Source organism: Pituophis catenifer, unplaced genomic scaffold (assembly GCF_029215685.1).
Source record: "Pituophis catenifer annectens isolate HBS135680 unplaced genomic scaffold, rPitCat1.0.hap2 SCAF_1, whole genome shotgun sequence".
Taxonomy (NCBI): domain Eukaryota; kingdom Metazoa; phylum Chordata; class Lepidosauria; order Squamata; family Colubridae; genus Pituophis; species Pituophis catenifer.
This window is the reverse complement of record NW_027256881.1, coordinates 134,057,393-134,076,678: the sequence shown is the minus strand read 5'-3', so window position 1 is coordinate 134,076,678 and position 19,286 is coordinate 134,057,393. Positions and strand designations below refer to the sequence as shown.

The 19,286-nt window shown below is 36.8% G+C and overlaps 1 protein-coding gene across 8 annotated transcripts in view; it reads left to right on the top strand.

The window, feature by feature from the left end:
- KIDINS220 (kinase D interacting substrate 220) overlaps positions 1–19,286 on the top strand; it is an 82,428-nt gene that overhangs the window by 60,785 nt on the left and 2,357 nt on the right. The window contains exons 23-30 of one of the 8 annotated variants that reach the window (XM_070932971.1): positions 3,803–3,981; positions 4,584–4,810; positions 6,281–6,391; positions 7,599–7,655; positions 13,235–13,267; positions 15,712–15,846; positions 17,527–17,625; positions 18,427–18,672. In XM_070932971.1, the coding sequence (XP_070789072.1) occupies positions 3,803–3,981; positions 4,584–4,810; positions 6,281–6,391; positions 7,599–7,655; positions 13,235–13,267; positions 15,712–15,846; positions 17,527–17,625; positions 18,427–18,672 (1,087 nt within the window). Of the gene's footprint in view, positions 1–3,802; positions 3,982–4,583; positions 4,811–6,280; positions 6,392–7,598; positions 7,656–8,376; positions 8,419–13,234; positions 13,269–15,711; positions 15,847–17,526; positions 17,626–18,426; positions 18,673–19,286 lie in introns of those variants that run through there. The other 7 variants (XM_070932973.1, XM_070932972.1, XM_070932974.1 and 4 more) reach the window with 7 other exon arrangements.

Below are 19,286 nucleotides of genomic sequence, written 5' to 3'. Positions count from 1 at the left end.
TTGCCTTGCAAGTCCAATGGGATGTGCATGTGTGAAGAACATGGCGACGACGGCAGCAGATTTTTCCACCGGTACTTTTCGGCAGCCTGCAGAGAAAGCGGCTGGCAAAGAAGCCTTTCCAGAGGCTTCTTTGCCAGCCGCTTTCCAGCAGCAGCGGCTGGCTGGGGGGGTGCCGAAAAGTCCAGCCTTCTGGATTCTGGACCAGCCACCATGGAAGGTAAGCAGGCGGGGAAGGGAGAGCTGGCGGAGGGGTGATACCAGCAGGTGGACTGATGCGCGCGAGGAGGGAGGGAAGCACGCGGGAGATCCTAGCTGCAGAGGCAGGGAGAAAGGCCAGTGGTGCTCACGAGTAAACTGCAGATTAGAGGCAGCAGCCGAGAGCCAGGCCCAAAGGAGGCCAAGCCTTCCCATGTTGCCCCGAGGCAGCCCTTTGGCCAAGCGGGCAGGCCCGGAGTGAGTCTCCCTCCCGTGGTATGCTGCTTTCCTCATTTAATTTTGGAGCCACCCAGGCAAGGGCAGCCTGCCACATCCAGGCCTGGCAGCACACACACCCCAGCGGTTATCCCTGTCATGCGAGCCAGCCCATGTAGCCCAAGTCCACCAGGCGGTCCTGGCCAGTCCGAAGCATTGCTTGCTTTGCTCTCCCATCTCTGCTCTTGCAAGTTCCACTGCCCTTTTTCTTGCTGCATGGCCCTACCGATCTTTGAGATTGCAGCTTCTCCCTAAATGAGGAAGCTGGCTGCAAGATGAGGGGAGCCGAGAAAAGGCAGCAGAGGCAGGTGAGCAAAGCAAGCGAGTGAACCTTTACCTGCTGGCCTCTTTATTTCCCCTCGTTCCTGAGTGAAAAGGAGGGCGGGAAAAAAAAGCGGAGAGGAGGGGGCAGGGCGCCCCTTGCGCGTGTACCTCCTGGGCTTTGTCTGTATATGCTGCCTCTAAAGCAGAGGTCTTCAAACTTAGCTATGCTGGCTGGATAATTCTGGGAGTTGAAGTCCACAAGTCTTAAAGCTGCCAAGTTTGAAGACCTCTGCTGTAAAGCGGTGAGTTAAAAAAACAAGGGGGAGGGGAGAAAAAAAAGGCGATCTGTCAGGGCAAGCCAAGCAGCTGTTGATCTGGGAGGATGTGTGCCATTTGGTCGCTTTTGCTTCCCCTCCGTTAAAGCCCGTGTCTCGGGAAAGAGAAGAGGGGGCTTCACTTGCAGGTACTGCGTGGGGAATGGCAAGCGTGTGGGGGAGGGGAAAAGAAGAAGGGTGAGACTGCAACAAGGGGGGGGAGAGGAAGGGGTAGTTGTGATGTTGGTACTTAGGGCCACGACACGGTCTCAAACCCCTTCCTGTGCCGGGGAAGTGGATGGCTCTATCCTCTATCAGGTTTGCACATACACACACATGTGCGCACACAAGTTCACACGCAAGAGAAAAGGTGGGGAGAAAGAGAGAAATGGAGAAAGAGAACAAGAGAGAAAGGGGAGAGAGAGAGGGGAGAAAGAGAGATGAGAGAGAGAGATGGAGAAAAAGAATAAGAGAAAGAGAGGGAGAAAGATGAGAGAAAGAGGGGGGAAAGAGAGATGAGAAAGAGAGAGGGAGTAGAATAGAAGAATAGAATAGAATAAAACAGAACAAAACAGAACAACAGAGTTGGAAGTGTTCTGCCCCAGCTCCAGATTCCCAAGGATTGTGACACATACCAACGGTCCTTATCAAAGTTATAATGTACCAAGAATAAACAGTCCGGCAAAGGTTGGCAATCAGCCCAGAAAACAAGATACAATAAGACACTCACTCTTCAAAAATGCTCTGTAATAATTACACGTTGTTTCCAGCAAGAAATTACTAACTGTGTGTGACTTAAATAGGCTAAGGGAGTGGCCAATTATCCTCAAGCCTTACTCTCGAGGAGATCTCCTCCTCCTGAGTAGCCACTCCTGCCTTTTGGCAGCCCTGCGTGCTCGAGCATTGAGGAGAGGCTCCTCCACTTCACTCTCTCCACTTGAAGGAGCCTCTGGAGGTTCTGAAGGCCCTGGCTGAGTCTCTGCCTCTGGCACCACATCCTCTTCAGCCTCCTTGCTGTCCGACGCGAATGCCGGCTGCTGGCGCGACCCCACACCAGCCTTCTCGTTGGGATCAGCCACGATCTGCGCAGGCCGCTGGCGGGCCACAACAGGAAGGAACCTTGGAGGTCTTCAAGTCCACCCCCTGCTGGCAGGAAATCCTACACCACTTCAGAAAAGTGGTTGTCCAACATCTTAAAAAATTCCAGTGTTGAAGCATTTACAACTTCTGGAGGCAAGTTGTTCCACTGATTAATTGTTCTAACTGTCAGGAAGTTTCTCCTTAGTTCTAAGATGCTTCTTGATTAGTTTCCACCCATTGCTTCTTGTTCTACCCTGAGGTGCTTTGGAGAATAGGTTGAATATCCCTCTTCTTTGTGGCAGCCCCTGAGATATTGGAACACTGCTATCATGTCTCCCCTAGTCCTTCTTGTCATTAAACTAGACATGTAAATTAGAACACTTGCTAAGCAGCCGGCCATTAAGCGAGGACCACTTGTATTTGGTTTGCCATAAGGGTTCAGAGCTGTATGGAATCTGGTTTTCTTTGACCCTTTGGGGGATTGCAAAAGGTCTGGATGGGGAAATCCTCGTAGGGGGAACTAGGATCATGACCACCTAGCCACGCTCACCCAGTCACATGACTGCCAAGCCACACCCACCCAGTCACATGACCAACCCACGTCTGCACAGTCACATGATCACCAAGCCATGCCCATCAAACAAGCCATGCCCACAGAACCGGTAGTAAAAAAAATTGGAACCCACCCCTGGTTGGGAGGATTGGTTTTATGTGATTAAGACTGATTTATGCCACTTTCTTTGTATAGTGAGCCCTTTGGGGCAGGCCAAGTCAAGAAATAGATACTACAGGAATCCTAGGGATGCTGCTTTGTGGTTGTAAGGTATATTAATAGCCTCTTGAAAGCTTATTCAGATTTCATTGTGCCCCGTATATTAAGCAAAATCAAGGTAGAGTTATGTTGAGTTTCTTTCTCATGTTTTCTTCAAGCCTGGTCTGTGTAATCTCCTCTCCAAGTCCTCCTTAATGGTTCTTTCCTTTCTCCCTTAACAGCTTACTCATATCTTCCCAAGGCCAGCTCTAAATCCCTTTAAGTATTCTCTTGGTTGACTATGGTACTCTTTTTTTCAGAAGTGGCCTTTATTTTTTATTTTTATTTTTACAAAAGTTTATAATTTACATTAATATCTTTTAGCAGAATAGCTTAATGTATTAAGCTCAAAAGGTTAAAATAGAGATTTTGATGTATAAACTATCCGTAGGCTATTGGCTTCTGAACAGAAGCATTGTTTGACATACGCAGAACACTATTCACATTCAGTTTTAAGCAGAGCTGGCATTAAAATTCAGCTAATTTGCTTCATGTGACTTCTCAGCTGTGGTTTTTCATTTAAAGTCTTCAGCTCCTTTTCTTTTTGGAGTCTTGTTTGACAAAAATCAGATGGTTGACACATTTAACTCTTTGTTCTCTGACTTAATTATATTTGTACTAATTTTAGGCATGATTGCATAGATGATGTAGAATTTTTTACTCTGTTTATAGGTTCAATTTATAGATAACTTGGTTTCACGTGTATAGTTGTTTATAATTTCAAATACAATTTTTAAAATATCAGGACAGAAAAACAAGAATTCTGAAATGAACTTCTTTAGCCAGATTTAAAACATAACATATATGTGTAAATTTTATTAGATAAGGCTTTCTAATCTGGAACTTCCTTTGCTTTCTTCAGAATTTCAAAGAATATTCCAACAACTAAAGATGTTGAACCTTTACTAGAAATTGATGGTGATATTCGAAATTTTGAAGTATTTTTGTCATCACGAACTCCAGTCCTTATAGCACGAGATGTAAAAACGTTTTTACCATGTACAGTGAATCTTGATCCCAAACTGCGAGAAATTATTGCAGGTAATATATCACCAATTAATTTCACAATAAATGATTTTACTATTACCAAAAAACACCCCTTTTTCTGAGTTCCCCAAAATTTACTGAAATATATCAGAGCAAATCTTTATGCAATCATTATTTGCAATTATCCTTCCAATAATTAATGATATAGGTATCTTACATTTTGGTTGTCCTCTTAGCTCCTATTACTTACTATTCACTTTGGAGAGATGCATCAGTTACTTCGTGAAGCAATTGAGAGCAATTCATACTTGCATGTAGTTCATGTAGCCCTAGTAGTTACTATATAAAATCTTACATACTGATAATGTAGAAAAATTTTTTGTAAAGAAATTGACTGTGGGTTTTCTCAAGTAAAAAATTCCTCTTAAGAATCTGCATGGTATTAAGCAATAAAACAAAAGAGATCTTTTATCTATTTGTACCTACAAATTGTTAACTGTAATTTTTCAGGAATTCTATCATTTAGTTTTAGTTTTCTATGTTAAAAATAGAATGCAAGAAATTTGATTTCAGATTAATCCATTCTTTCATTTTGTGTTTATCAGTTGATTAGTTGTACTACTCTGACAATTACACTGGTGCATTGAATATTTCAGATGTCCGGGCTGCAAGAGACCAAATTAATATTGCAGCAATTCCATATCCTGCAATGCCTATACAAGATGCAGCACCCAGAGCATCATCAGTATTTAGTCAGCCTTCGTCAGCCTGCTCTTCAACCCATTCTTTTAATGGACCTTTCAATGGAGGAGTTGTATCACCACAGCCTCATAGCAGCTACTACAGTGGAATGACAGGACCTCAGCATCCATTTTATAACAGAGTAAGAAACAATAGCAGTTTAAAATCTGCACTGTTTTGTTTAGTTTGGGTGCCATATCTGGTTAGAAATCCTATATCTTAGCAGAAGAAAGGCAGTAACGATAGCCATCTACTGATTGTATTTGGTAAATAGTGTCATAGTGCAAGCGTGTGTAGAAATTAATATTTTTATATTATCAATAGGCAGTTAAATGAACAAAAGTTTTAAGATTTGCAGATTTAATTAGCCCTGCAGAAAAGAAGTCTTTTTTATCTTAAAGTCAAGCATAGGTTAAAATGATTATTTAAACTGCCCATGTATATAATTATAGACTCATGGTACTTATTTAAGTTTCATGAGCTTTCTCAAAAGCTCAGCATGTTGTCTATGTAATACATTAAAACATTTTTTGAAAAATGGATTGAACAAAGTTATTATTTTGAACAATTCAGCTGTTCGATTAAAATGAACTAAACATTAATAAACATATAACTGCCCAATCACTCTTTTCAAGGTGTAAACAGTCAGACTAAGCAGTTTCTATAGCTTATTGTTTTATCTGACAGTAATAATCTTTTGGGCGTACCATATATTAAGTTTCAAATTATGAGATATATTTCTTTTTCAGTAATTGGCAATAATTCTGGTTTTTAATTTCATTTTGATTAATTGAAGGACTTCCTGGATTGATTGTTTATTCTCTGAAAAATTGTATGCATGGACAAAATGCTTATTTGCATTTCAACACTGAGATGCAGTGAATATATGCAAATTCATTTTTTTTATCAGTGTGTATTCTAAAGGAATCTAGTTCAACTTCTAATGCACTCTAAAATTAAAGCTGCAGTCTTGTTAGGACCAAGTAGGATTTACTGAGAGATGATATCAATAGTATCACACTTTTAAATTCAGATATTTTACTTTGTCAGTCCAAATTCAAATAATAATTTTCAAGACAGGTTAATTTTTAAAGGGATATACAATGTTTGTTGAATTTTTATCTAATAGGGAATGAGATACAGTCCTAAAATTGGTATAAAAATTAAACACAAGTTACTGCATGGATTTTCACTTTTAAGAGACCTAAAATGATTCCAAAATACTTAACCATGGTTTCAGTCAGATTTGTTTATAGAGATAATCCTAGCATTGGAAAGGAACAGAAGTGATTTACATTGTTATATTACTTTTTAGCAGTTCTAAACTGTATTAAAAGTTTTCCATTGAAGCTATGTACATGTTATCATTCATTATAAAAATGTTTCATTTTAATGTTTGTCTGTCATTGAACCTATATGAAACTTTCCTGTTGATTTCAAATGGGGTAGGTAACTATTTAGTTATTTCACATTTTGATCATTTCAAGATATGACTGCCTAATTACCCAAGGAACTAAACCTTTATGTTTTACATTTTTAAATTAGCATTTGTTGAATTAAGTTCTTTTGATTTTTGTAATGGTCCCTTTTTGTTACATGTTTCTTTCCATAGCCATTCTTTGCCCCATATGTTTACATGCCAAGGTATTACCCTGGCAGTTCTCATCTCACCTCCCGTCCATCACTAAAACCGAATTTGTCCAGGGAACAAAGCAATGGTCTAGTAAGTATCTTGTAAAGTAAATGAACATATTAATTTTCATGATAAGATTAGTAATACAAGAATAGATATGTTTAATTGTGGCACATGTATACCTAAACTATATTTTCTTTTGAAATATTATTGGAACACTTAAAATAAAAGTTAGTTAAGACAGTACAATGTATCTTGTTCCACTTTTAAAACATTTGTATCTTAGGTTTCACTTGCTATATTAAAATTGATGTATTTCTAACATAAGGAAAGAAAGGCTTACCTTTAAGTTAGTGTAAATAAATTAGTAACTGTAAAGACAAACAGCTGAGTAAACAATTGTATATTATATTTAAAATCAGATAGTGAAGTTTACTTCTAGTTTGATTCTGATTTTATGTCAGGTTAAAAATTGACCCTTACACACATTTTCATAATTGCACCATACTTTTGTACATTTAAAATCTTTTAACAGCAAATTAACTCATCAGCCTATCCCTGGCTAGTCTCTGAAATTATTAAGCAAGATCAGGCCTGAATAGTACTATTTGGATGGAAGATCCCTAGGACATCCCAGAAATGTAGATTACAATTAGAGATTAAAAACATCCCAGAAGAAGACTGTGCCAAGTTACCCTCATAATATTGACAAGCTGCAATTCAAGAAAGTAATGACTCAGAAGAGATTTTTCCTTATTCTTTATAGGAATTAATATTGAAGCAACTGATGTTCAGAAAGAAATAAGAAATATTAGGAAAAATGCAGATTTTAGAGTGAAATTATACAGACTTTTATACTTTATTTTAAAATTAATCAAAATCAGAGATAATCACCTCAAGGCTTGAGGACCACAGGTGACAGACATGTTTCTTTGGGAAGACATACAGTATTTTTCCTAACAAGGATATGATATTTTGATCATATGTGTCCCCTCTTCTTCACTTATTTATAGACAAATAGAAATTTGCACAAAATATGGGTTTCTCCAATTCAGATATAATAGAAAGTTGTGGTTTATTGTTAAATGGAGAATTGCCATGAATATAAAAAAGAGAAAGGAGAAAATATAAACAAATAAAATGATAAATATAGCTGTTCTATTTTTAACCCTGGCTTAAAAATATTTTGTGTATGGAATGATACATTCTTTGATACATCTTCATCCATTGTTTATTTTTATTTTTGTGTATGTGTCAACATTTTATCCAAGTCATAATGGTTTGTTGTTGTTGTTAGGATATTATCAAGGAGGATGTTGATGAGTGGCTACCGATACCCACAGAGCCCTCAATGGTAAAAGAGTAGTCATGTGGTGTGTGGAACTGTAGCATCTCGTTGCTTCCTCAACAATAATGAATTTGCTTTAATTATAACTGCCGTTCACTAACTCTGCATCAGTGGCTTGATGGACAAATAGTATAGATGAAGACTAATATGCATAGTTTGTGAATGAATTGGCTAATATCCTGCTTATAGAATGTATTATTTACATTTTCCATGCTACCTTTCAGTAGTCTGTCAAAAACAGTTATTTTTAGTAATATAAAGCGTGTTACATCTTCATTAGGTTTTTTTTTCAGTTCATGAAACACATTTAATATATTTAGATTTATGTTGTCAAACAATTTGTATACTGCTGAGCTTCTAACACTCTGGGCAGTTTACACTTACCATGACACACTATCGTACTGTAAAGTAAAATTGTATTAGCTATTCAGTTCTGTAGAAGTGATTAGCTGATGCCTTCTCCAAATGATTTGGTCAAATAAAACCTGTGCTTTCTCAGTTACATCCATGAAGTTGCTGCAGTTGACAAACCATAAAAGCTGATTTTAGGCAGTAGTAATGATAGACTATACTCCTGCTGAGCTTACACAGAAGGCTGGATTCACATATTTACATTATTGTCACACTGTGGTTTACAAATGTTTCCATAGGTTATATGAAACATGAGACTTGCTTCCCATATGTCAATCTTTTCTAAAAACATTAATTTGAAATCTCTTCTTTGTAGCTGTTCGTAACTACATCCTTGACATTACCTGCAAAAATGGTTGGCCATCCTTTTATTGATTTTAGCCTGTGTTTTTTTAAAACATGATTTTGATTTTATAGTTCTACGTTAAATATTACTGTTATAAAAAGAAAGTTAGTCTTTTACTACTTTGCAAACACTTCAGATAAAATGATTATATCCTGCTATACTATGCTCACGGCAATGCAGATCATGAGTCTCTGTTGGATTGTTTGCCAATATGTTTCAAAGACATATCCAGTCTGTACCATCTCCTGGTTTGCCTACTGTTCATTTGATAGCAGATTTAACCTCTTGGATTATGTTTGGTACCGTTCATAGACTGCTGCATTTCCAGGACTCTTATGAACAAGTAACAAAAAAATAAAATAAAATAGGATTATCATGCTTTAGGACGGGAAAATCTACTATTCTACATTTTAATAGATTTGTATCTGTATGGAAGGTCATGCTACTGCATAGTCAAGCATTAAACAGATGGACACCATACACATTTCTATGTATACTGTAGTGACATACAGCCTTATTGCTGTAAGTATAATGTAAGGCAGTTCATTTCTATTGAGAAGAGGCCTGCCTCTTAGATGAACTCATAGTGCTGAAAGAAATGTACTATGAGTATTCTTTCATATTTTAAGCCAAGTGATCAACACATTTGATCTAAGCATTTTGTTCCAAATGATAATTTGACAAAATGTGAGTAAATTCATTTGTCTGCTTTTTGAAGGAAGCGTGGAATTTTATTTAAATTTGTAAGGCATTATTAATGGGTTTTGAATGTGTATAGGAAATAGATTTTAAATAACCTGAAATATGTGCTTGCAATTTCTAATGGCAGCAAATCCTAGGTTCCTTTGAGCGATCCTTGAGTGAGCTTGGGTGTTTTCTTGCAGATGTTCATTACCCAAACTAGATAACATCTTCAGTGCTACTCTAGCATTACTTAGTTTGGATAATGACGTGTCTTCAAGAAAACCACCAAGATCAGGGAACGTCAAGGACTCCTCATTTCAACCCTTAGCTATTCTCCTTTATTGCTAGTATCCTTTGTTATTGCAAAACCATATAGCTTATCAATGTTGGTAACAGGAAACTGGAATAAATCAGGTTTCTCCTATATTTTCTCTTTAGAAAAAGGATGTTGATATCTAATTTTATTATCAAAATAGGTGGAGGAAAAACAAAAATGAAGGCAGGAGTGCCTAAAAAGGTTAGCACTGTATGAAAGTAAGCATTTATTCTGTATTAGAAATTAAATTTCTCAAGTAGAAACACAATAAAAATAGACATGATATTATCTTTTTGGCTTATTTTCATTGTGCATGTAACACACAAAACATTTTCTTATTATAAGTCCTGCAGAAATTATTGTAATAATAAACTGAATCACTAGGAACCATATTGCCTCCCTTTGCCTTCAACTAAGATGCAGTTTGTGCACAAACTCTTCAAAACAGTCTATTTCTATAATAATGGGAAAGGCATAGCTGCTGTGAAATATTATGCTACATGAACTGCATTGCATGCTTGCCATATGAACTCAGCCATTTTAAATGTATATATCTGTGATGGCGAACCTATGGCATATGTGCCACAGCTGGCACGCAGAGCCCTCTCTGTGGGCACACAAACTGTTGCCCAGCTCAGCTCCACATTGCATGTACACGCCTCCCGCCAGCCAGCTGATTTTTGGGATGTGGGGATGGGATGCATGCAGGAGACGCGTGTGCATGCTCAGGGGGGGTCGCACATGCATATGTGGGGGTCAGGGACAGTGTGGGGGGGCCCAGGAGGCTGCACGGAGGCCTGCTAGGCCCAAAACGGGGCGTGGGGGTGTGTGGTACCCCCATGGCCTGTTTTTGGGCCCAGGAGGCTGCAGGGAGGCCTGCTAGGCCAAAAATGGAGGGCAGGAGGTTGCATGCACAGGGGAAGGGAAGCATGGGGTCATGTGCACATGCGCATGGGAGCACGGAGGGGTTGTGCGCGCATGCACAGGGGGCGCATTGCAACATGGGTGCTGGCACGCACGCTATTGCACGCGCACATGTGCTTTCGGCACATGACGAGAAAAAGGTTAGCCATCACTGGTATATATAACATGAAAAGTTTTAACATTTTTGGAACCATACTGTATTTACATGAAAGTAACTAAATTTAAAATTACCTCCCTCATAAAAGGAAAAAGAGATGGATAGATCTACACAATAAAAATTGTGTTCATTGCCCATTTCCCTACCTTGTCAACCTGAGTTTCAGCAGAAACCAATCCTGGAAATTTCCTCCCATCTCCCAAATATTTGCCAAAGCATGTGTACGTGTACATATGTGTGTATGTGCCAGAAGCCATATTCTAAGAAAGGGCAGGATCAGGGCAAAAAAGAAATTGAATCTATAACTACAAATTACAATTAGTTGCCTGCAAAGTACATTTTAGACAGGTTCTTTATTACATTCAGTGACCTGTCCGTTAATCACATTGCCTGTAAAAGAAAATAATCCCATTTATAAAATTAAAATTACTTGGTTCTTCATTTTCAGATTTCAGTCATTCTCACACCAAGGGGAGGAAACATGCATTATATCTCCTTTGATAGCATTAGGAAGAGAAGGGAAGGAAGGTGAAAGTAATGCAAGAGAAAGTACCACACTGGATGCCAATGTGGTAATGAAAAGAGGGAACCTATTTTAGAAAAGTAATACTGGTAGTCCTCAATTTACGTCTGCCACTGAGTCCAAAATTTCTGTTGCTAAGTGAGAAATTTGTTAAGTGAGCTTTGCCCCATTTTACGACTTTTCTTGCTACATTTGTTAAACGAATCACTGCAGATGTTAAGTTAGTAACATGGTTAAGTGAATCTGGATTTCCCATTGACTTTGCTTGTCACAAAAGGGGGTCATGTGACCCTGGGACACTTCAACCGTCATAAATATGAGTCAATTGTCAAGCATCCAAATATAAATCACATGACCATGGGGATGCTGCAATGGTCACACTTGTGTGAAAAATGGTTGTAGGTCACTTTTTTCAGTGCCATTGTAACTTTGAACAGTCACTAAGTGAACTGTTGTGAGTTGAGGGCTACATGTAGTATGTGGGAATGAACTTGGGAGACAGGACGAAGAGACTGCAGTCAAGAGAATAAAAAGATAAAAGGCAGATTAGCCTGCAGCAGGAATATGGGTGGGGCAAGCAGGTCAGAAGGAACCCTATTTAGTTTTTTGTGCTGTAAATGGAAGGGGGGTGGGGGGATGTACTTCAGACTTGCAAGTTTCTGTTAATGTAACTACAACAAAGTAGGGTTAGCTCATCTGGCTGTATTTCCTACCTTGTCTATCTCATGAGGTTAACATCAATCTTGTACGCCTGAAAACAGATTTATTCCTCTTTCTGGGTCCCTTTTCTTGGGCTATTAAAGAGGGTTCCCCGTGAACCACTTGCCCCCTCTCTTCCCACATTCCTGCAGGATAAGTTGCCTATTATCTGACTATTCCTTTGGCTGCCTCTCTTTGTCCTGTCTTCCAAGTCATTCTCACATTCCATTAACTGGCATTTAAAAAGGGTGATAATTACTTTAAAAAGACTGCTCCCAAAACAGTGACTAATCCTAAATTTTTAAAGCTATGTTTGCATAATTGATTAAATTATTAAAATCTGCCCATTGTTTTGATTTCAATTGTTCCTTATTTTCTTATCAGTAAATGGATCTGCTGTAGTAAATTTTTGAAATATTTTGGTAGCCTTAGGTATAGCGTCCAATTACATCAGACCTTTTACTCCAGCAAGACACTATACCATAGAAAAATAATAGGATATTAACTTAGGATAGCAAGATATTAATTTGTAGTTGAATTCTTATCTGCATAAAAGGGCTTATGGCCCTGTAGTTGTATTTTACCTTATTTTGAACTGCAGAACATCAAATGAGAAAACACAAACTCTTTTTGAAAACCCACCAATTTTTTTTAAAAAAATCACATTTTTATTTTCAGTGTCACAAAAATCGAGAAATGTATGCTGCAAGAACTGATGTCCCCATCCCCAAATTGGAGCCAGAAAACCCCCACCCCCTCAAACATCTCACCTTTCTCATCCATACCAAAACACCGTTGTATTAATAATAAGTCACACATACATAAATGGCAGGATCCGGTCACTAATCGAGTTTTAAAAAAGAGAAAGAAAGAGAGAAAAGAGGGAGAGAAAAGTTCTCCATTTTGCAAATCTTTTACAATCCAAAGGAGTTCTCGCTAAAAAAATGACTTTTTTTTAAAAAAAAAATTGATTTATATGCCGCCCTTCTCCGGAGACTCAGGGCGGCTTACAATGCGTTAAGCAATAGCCTTCATACTTTTGTATATTTATACAAAGTCAGCTTATTGCCCCCACAAACTGGGTCCTCAATTTACCTACCTTAGAAAGGATGGAAGGCTGACTCAACCTTGAGCCTGGTGAGATTCGAATTTACAGTAATTGCAGACAGCTGGTGTTAATCGCAATGCTATCAGTCTGCTGAGCCACCAGGCCCTGTAGACTCCATCCAAAAGGACCTATGTTGAGAATCACAAATCTCATGGTGCTCCCGAGGTAAGGAGGGTGGGGAAACCCAACAATTTTCATAGAGCGTGGGACACAAAATGTTCTTGGATATAGTTTATGAGGATCTAGTTATATACGTAGTTCTTGGATCAGGGCATTTTAATTAGAATACATTAATTTTTAGCTGGTTTTTTTTACCACTTCAAAGAGGAAATTTAAATAACCGTCCTAGCTTATTTTTTTATAGCTACTGCCTTACTCATTTATGTTAAGTTGTGCCCTTTTGTTTTTGTTTTAAAGCTATGTAAAACTGGGTTTAAAAGACAAAGACAGGTACAGCAACTTCCTAAACAACGGTCACATGTTTTTCTGTTATGATGGAATGCCATGCTGGCTGTCTTTACTAATGCACTTTTTTTGGGGGGGGGGCGCTTGCTTTTGATGTTCTGCTTCTTAGGTTTTGCATGACAAAAATGTAGCAGAATTCTGCTGTCTCAACACATTTGAAAAACACTGTAACAGAAAAGAATGTTTGTATGATTGTAACACTCATATGTTACCTCTAAGATCCACTTCCACTGCTTTTTGCTGCTTTTCTTAAAAAAAATAAGTGTTCTGGATTCCAGTGAATCTCTGTCATCCTGTGAATACACTCACACAGAGAATTTGTTTAATGTAAATTTTCTAAGGTTATCTTACACTGCATGAAGAAACTATTTTTGTCAATAATTATTAGCATCAGTATTATCTTTTAGATTGTTATTCTTTTCTTATATGATGTAAATATTAGTGTGGTTGGAATGCAGTTAAATCACAAAAGCAGAATTCTCGATACAGTGTGCTTGAAAAACACAGTAGATGTGTGCAAAATGTTTGAAATTTAAGTGTTTCACGTTCAAAATTGAATGTTTTGACAATTTTGAAGTTACCATGGGTTTGAAACAGCTGCTTGCCTCTTACCGACATCCAAAATGATGGAAACAGCCTGCTTTCAACTCAAAACAACGCTTTTAGATGAGAAGCAGATTAATTTGAATTTGAAACAGTTCAAATTGGATACATTCCTCAGCAGAGATATAATATAGACTTTATTTAATGTGGTTGTTCTAGTACAGCTAGCTTTATGCAAAGCCTTATGCAAATAAGGTTTTTTGTACCAAAAAAACCCTTCCTTTCTGAAATAGTGAACTATGTAGATTGATACAGGCCTGTTTGATTTCTGTTCCTACATATTGAACAATAATTGTAGAAATCCTTCAGTCTGTCCCTATTTAATACATACGTAGAAGGGTTTCTTTTATTCCATTGAACTTTATAAATGTAAAGCTGCTTGCTCTCTTAAAGCCTTCTTGGATTTAATTCCAAAGCATAGTAGCATGTTCAACTTTTTTTTACATTTGATTGGATTATCAATACAAATAGATTGTGAAAAATGTATGGTGTTTGACAATTTAAAAAACCCCTTTTGCTAATGTTGCATTGATGTTAACATGCATGAAATTATCAATTTACTCTTTTAAATACTTCTCTAGACAATTGTAAATAATTGATACTCATTGCTCCTCATCTGTTTTTGGAATTTGAAGGGATGAATGCAACATCTTGTAGAAATTTATTTTAGAAGAGTATTCTTGAACCTAGGGTATGTAAAAGTGGGCCATATTAGCCAGGCATTTTTTTTAATTGTCTCTAGAAAGATACCTTTCAACTTCTGACATATTGAATTTAATTATATGAGTGAGCAAGCATTTCTACTAGTGCCTCCCCCCTCTTTTGCTTTATTTCTGACTTGACTCAGGCAGAATTGCCCACCATTCTTCCCACTTTTTTTCTGGTACTTGTTTTTGGTACCATAACATTAGTTTCAATTAATTACTTTGTGTTTTTTTTTTTTTACTCAAATCTGCCAACTGATCTTGAAAATCAATTGCATATAATAGTCCCAGGAATACATTCATAGAAAATATGAGGCAACAGAATACAATTTTCCCAGTTACAGCTTTTTATTAACTATATTAGCTTTTATCAGGATTTATGAGTTCATGAAAATAGCAAGTTGGTTGTTAAATCAGAGATTATTATTCAAATTGAGTGAGGTACTTTCTACTCTTCTTTTTTAAAAAAACAAACTTTATTTGGAATATAGAAAGTGAATGCAGCCTGCTAGGCTTTAGTGCTAAGACTGTACATATACCATGAAAAATATATTACATGCACAATAAAAATATGACACGCTCTTACACGGCATTATTGCTAATATTGCATGTCTATACAGAAGTGATACTCCTTCTCCTTTTTAACTGACTTAAATGTATGCAGATTAAGCCAATATCTGATTCCAGGACTACTTCATCTTTTGTTATACTCTAAAACTGGCAGGTGCCTTTGAGACAAATTTACATATTTTAAACCTAGCCATGATTATTTTGCTTTTGATCAATATGCTCCATCCACTAAATTCTGCTGTGAATGAACTAGGTACTGAAAGAGTAGAATACATTGGAAAGGTCCACCAAGATTTTCCTTATTTTTGTGCTAGGAGTAATTTCTTTAAAAATTCATTTTCCATCTTTTAAGAACCTTCAGGGAAAGTTCTTGCCTATGACACTATATAATGGTGTATACTTCAATCAGCGAGTCCTCTGATGGTATGTCAGTATTCCCAATTACTGATACTGTTAATAGTGACTCAAAACATGTTAGCTGTTGTTTGTGTTTGCAAAGGAATCACAATAAACATTTAAATATATTACCTATTGCACTTCTCCTTTGCATAGGGGACAGTCCCTGGATCAGGAGCATCCCATGTTCCTTTGAGCTCAATGAATGTAGATGCCGTGTGTGAGAAGCTGAAACAAATAGAAGGACTAGATCAGACTATGCTGGCTCAGTATTCTGCAACTATAAAGAAGGTATGTTTCTGCATTCATAAATGGTGCATCTTCTCCTTAGTCTGTAAAAATCTGTTGGAGAATAAAAATGGATAATTATCTTTCAGTAGATTGGATATGCAGAGAATATGTTTAAGTTTGTTTTACTGCCAAAATACCATTAATGAATTAAGGATAGATAAGACTATAGAAAGGTAAATCATATTTAAAATAAAGTATTATATATGTGTAAAGTGGGCCTGAGATTTTTTTGTTTAAAAGGGTTAGGGTATTAATATGAGCCGCTGTGGTGCAGTGGTTAGAGTGCAGTACTGCAGGCTACTTCTGCTGATCACCAGCTGCCAGCAGTTTGGCAGATCGAATCTCACCAGGCTCAAGGTTGACTCAGCCTTCCATCCTTCCGAGGTCGGTAAAATGAGGACCCAGATTGTTGGGGGCAATATGCTGACTCTGTAAACCGCTTAGAGAGGGCTGTAAAGCACTGTGAAGCGGTATATAAGTCTAAGTGCTATTGCTATTGCTATTGCTAATATAATTTTCCCTTTAGGGAAGGCTTTATTTTTCCTTTTTTGTATTTGAAAATAAGCAAGTCTGGGTAGTAGACCTGCCGTTCTCCTAAATGAGGAATGAGCAACTTCAATTATTAATTTTTTTTCCCAAAATGTTTTTTATTTTATTCAAACGTTAAAATATAAAACTCCAAACAAGGTGAAAAAAATCACAGACTCAAACAAACAACAAATAACAAATGAGCAAAACATTAAAAAGGTGCATTAAAAAAACACAAACACATATTCAAATATTACCCTCCCCCAGTTGAATACTGATAAATATATTACAACATATTAAGTTTCCCACCTCTTGCGAAACAGGCCTCATTTTTTTTTTCAAATTTCTAATTCTACTTACCGTACAAATTATTAACCTGTCATCTGTCTATTATATTAATAGACAAATAGTTAACAGGTAGAACAGCAAACAAACAAAAACCAAAACTAAAAAATCAAAACCCTCTGTTAACAAACTATTATTTTCTTCAACTTGTAGAAAATATACCATGGCTTCTTATCTATCCCAAGTCATCCCAACAGTTAGCTCTGATTCATCCTGTATCAAATATCCACGATTGTGGATAAAACCTTAATAAGAACATTGATAGCGTAATACCTAGGACAGCTTGGAATATTTAGCCTGCAGGCTCATTTGTACATCACACAATTGTTTCAATCTCCCAACAAAATGGATACTACAAGAGGAATAAGTACTTCCTCCTGTAGTCCTTCTCCCATTTCCCAAATCAGTTGAAATTTGCAATTTTGAAATACTGTATCTGAAACTTCTGTCAAGTTCCTCCTAGAAAAGACTTTAATTCAATTTGGCCTTTATTTAATCTGACACAGTGTGGGGTAACCTATAGTATCTACGCTGTCAATTTATAACTTAGTTTTGGAGAGCTCACATGAAGACTGGGCATTACTCATAATATAAACATATAATACAGAAACTTCCTAAAGTTATTATAAAAAATACATTATATAATGTATCCTAAATGATAATATTTTCCTTTGAAATATAGCATGCACTATCCTTGTATGCATTATAGATGCACTTGTACATGAATTACTTTTGAAATGATTAAAGTTTACTTTTCTACTACTGTTTATAAATAATACCTATGTTATGTTTCTATAATTTGTTTAGGCTAATATAAACGGTCGTGTTTTAGCACAGTGTAACATTGATGAACTAAAACGTGAGATGAACATGAATTTTGGGGACTGGCATCTCTTCAGGAGTGCAGTAAGACTTATTATTACATAAAATATTAGTATTAATAATTAGGACTGCTGGGTGGTGGAACTTACATTTGCCTTTCTGCATATATTTACTTTGAAGCATATTACATACTTAGTTTCAGTGAAATTCAATGTTATATTTGCATAAGATTTCATTCTACGAATGGTTTACTTTACCTTACCCGATTTTTGTTAACAATTTCTACACAATTTGTAGTTTCATATTTAAAGTGGCAGGAACTGTGCCTGGAAACATTGCTTTCCATCAGGCTGGAGTCCTTGCATCCTTGCATAGTTGTTTGCTTCGGTGCCATCAACAGGAATATAATATTAGGTTTCTATAAGAGGAAGGGGATAAGAAAGTGGTGCTTGATATTTATTAAAGAATTGTTATTGGCATCTATGTGATTAATTAAAATATCCATTTAAACCATTTTTGGGTATATTTAAATATTCAAGGTTAGGCCTTGCATAAATAATACGTGTTTTAGCATGAAATATGGATACAATACAAGATGAGATCCAAAGAACTCCTTATAAGTGCATCTGAATGTGCTTTAAAACAGTGTTTCACAACTGCTAACTAGATATGTAGACTTTAATTGCCTAAATTATTCCCCTGTCAGTGTAGCCATTGCTGGAGCTGAGGTTTCCAAGGTTGTGAAATACTGCTTTAGACTGAGTGAATCATGTAAAGCTTGAGGTTGTCACAGAGAGTGTGCTTCATAGTCCTTTGCTAAAATAAGACCATGTTTTAGTTGTGCTGTTATGTTCAACTTGAACTCTAATATCTTTTTTTTGTTAGGTACTTGATATGAGAAATGCAGAAAGTCAAGCTGTCCATGAAGATTCTCGAACAGTGAATGAGCATGCCAACACAATTCCTCATAATGATCTCACTCGGCGTCCAACTCTAAACAATGAATTACCCCATACGGAACTTACTGGTCTTCCAGGTCAAGCTCCTTATGCCCTCAATTTTAGCTTTGAAGAGCTGAACAATATTGGCCTAGAGGAAGCCCCTCCACGTCATAGCAATCTAAGCTGGCAGGTAATTTCACTTCAGATTAGATATAATTTAGTCAATGCCTTCTGTTTTAATCATAACTATTATTCACATACAAGAGTAAAGCTCCTTAAAAGAGTTTTAAAAAGAGTATATGTAGCACATCAGAAATAACTATAAAAAGTAAAAGTTACTACATTTGTTTCTAGTTCGGGTTCTGTAAGTACCATTCTAATTATGCAGTTATATGGTCCATTTCAGTTACACAAGAGTTATATATAGACTTTTCTGGACAAATTTACCTTTTCCTAATACAAAAAGTGTTGTATTGGAAAAGGCTGTTGGTTTTAACAGAAAATTGTTACAATTTTTCCTTTTATTCTAAATATTGTTAAAGTTAGGAACTTAAACTGAGAAATGTAAAATTTCCAGCATGAAACCATTTATATGATAAATGAATTTGCTGAATTTAATTCTCACAAAACCCTACCCTCACAGGACCAATCTCAACACATGCTAGTTACATATTGTACCATTGACGTAGTGCCCCTTTCTGAAATATCAAGCAGTTTTTATTCATAACTATTACTTAAGGTTCAATTTTATTCATTTGTGCCTATTTAGATGTATTATGGATATAAATCAGACAATATTTTAAT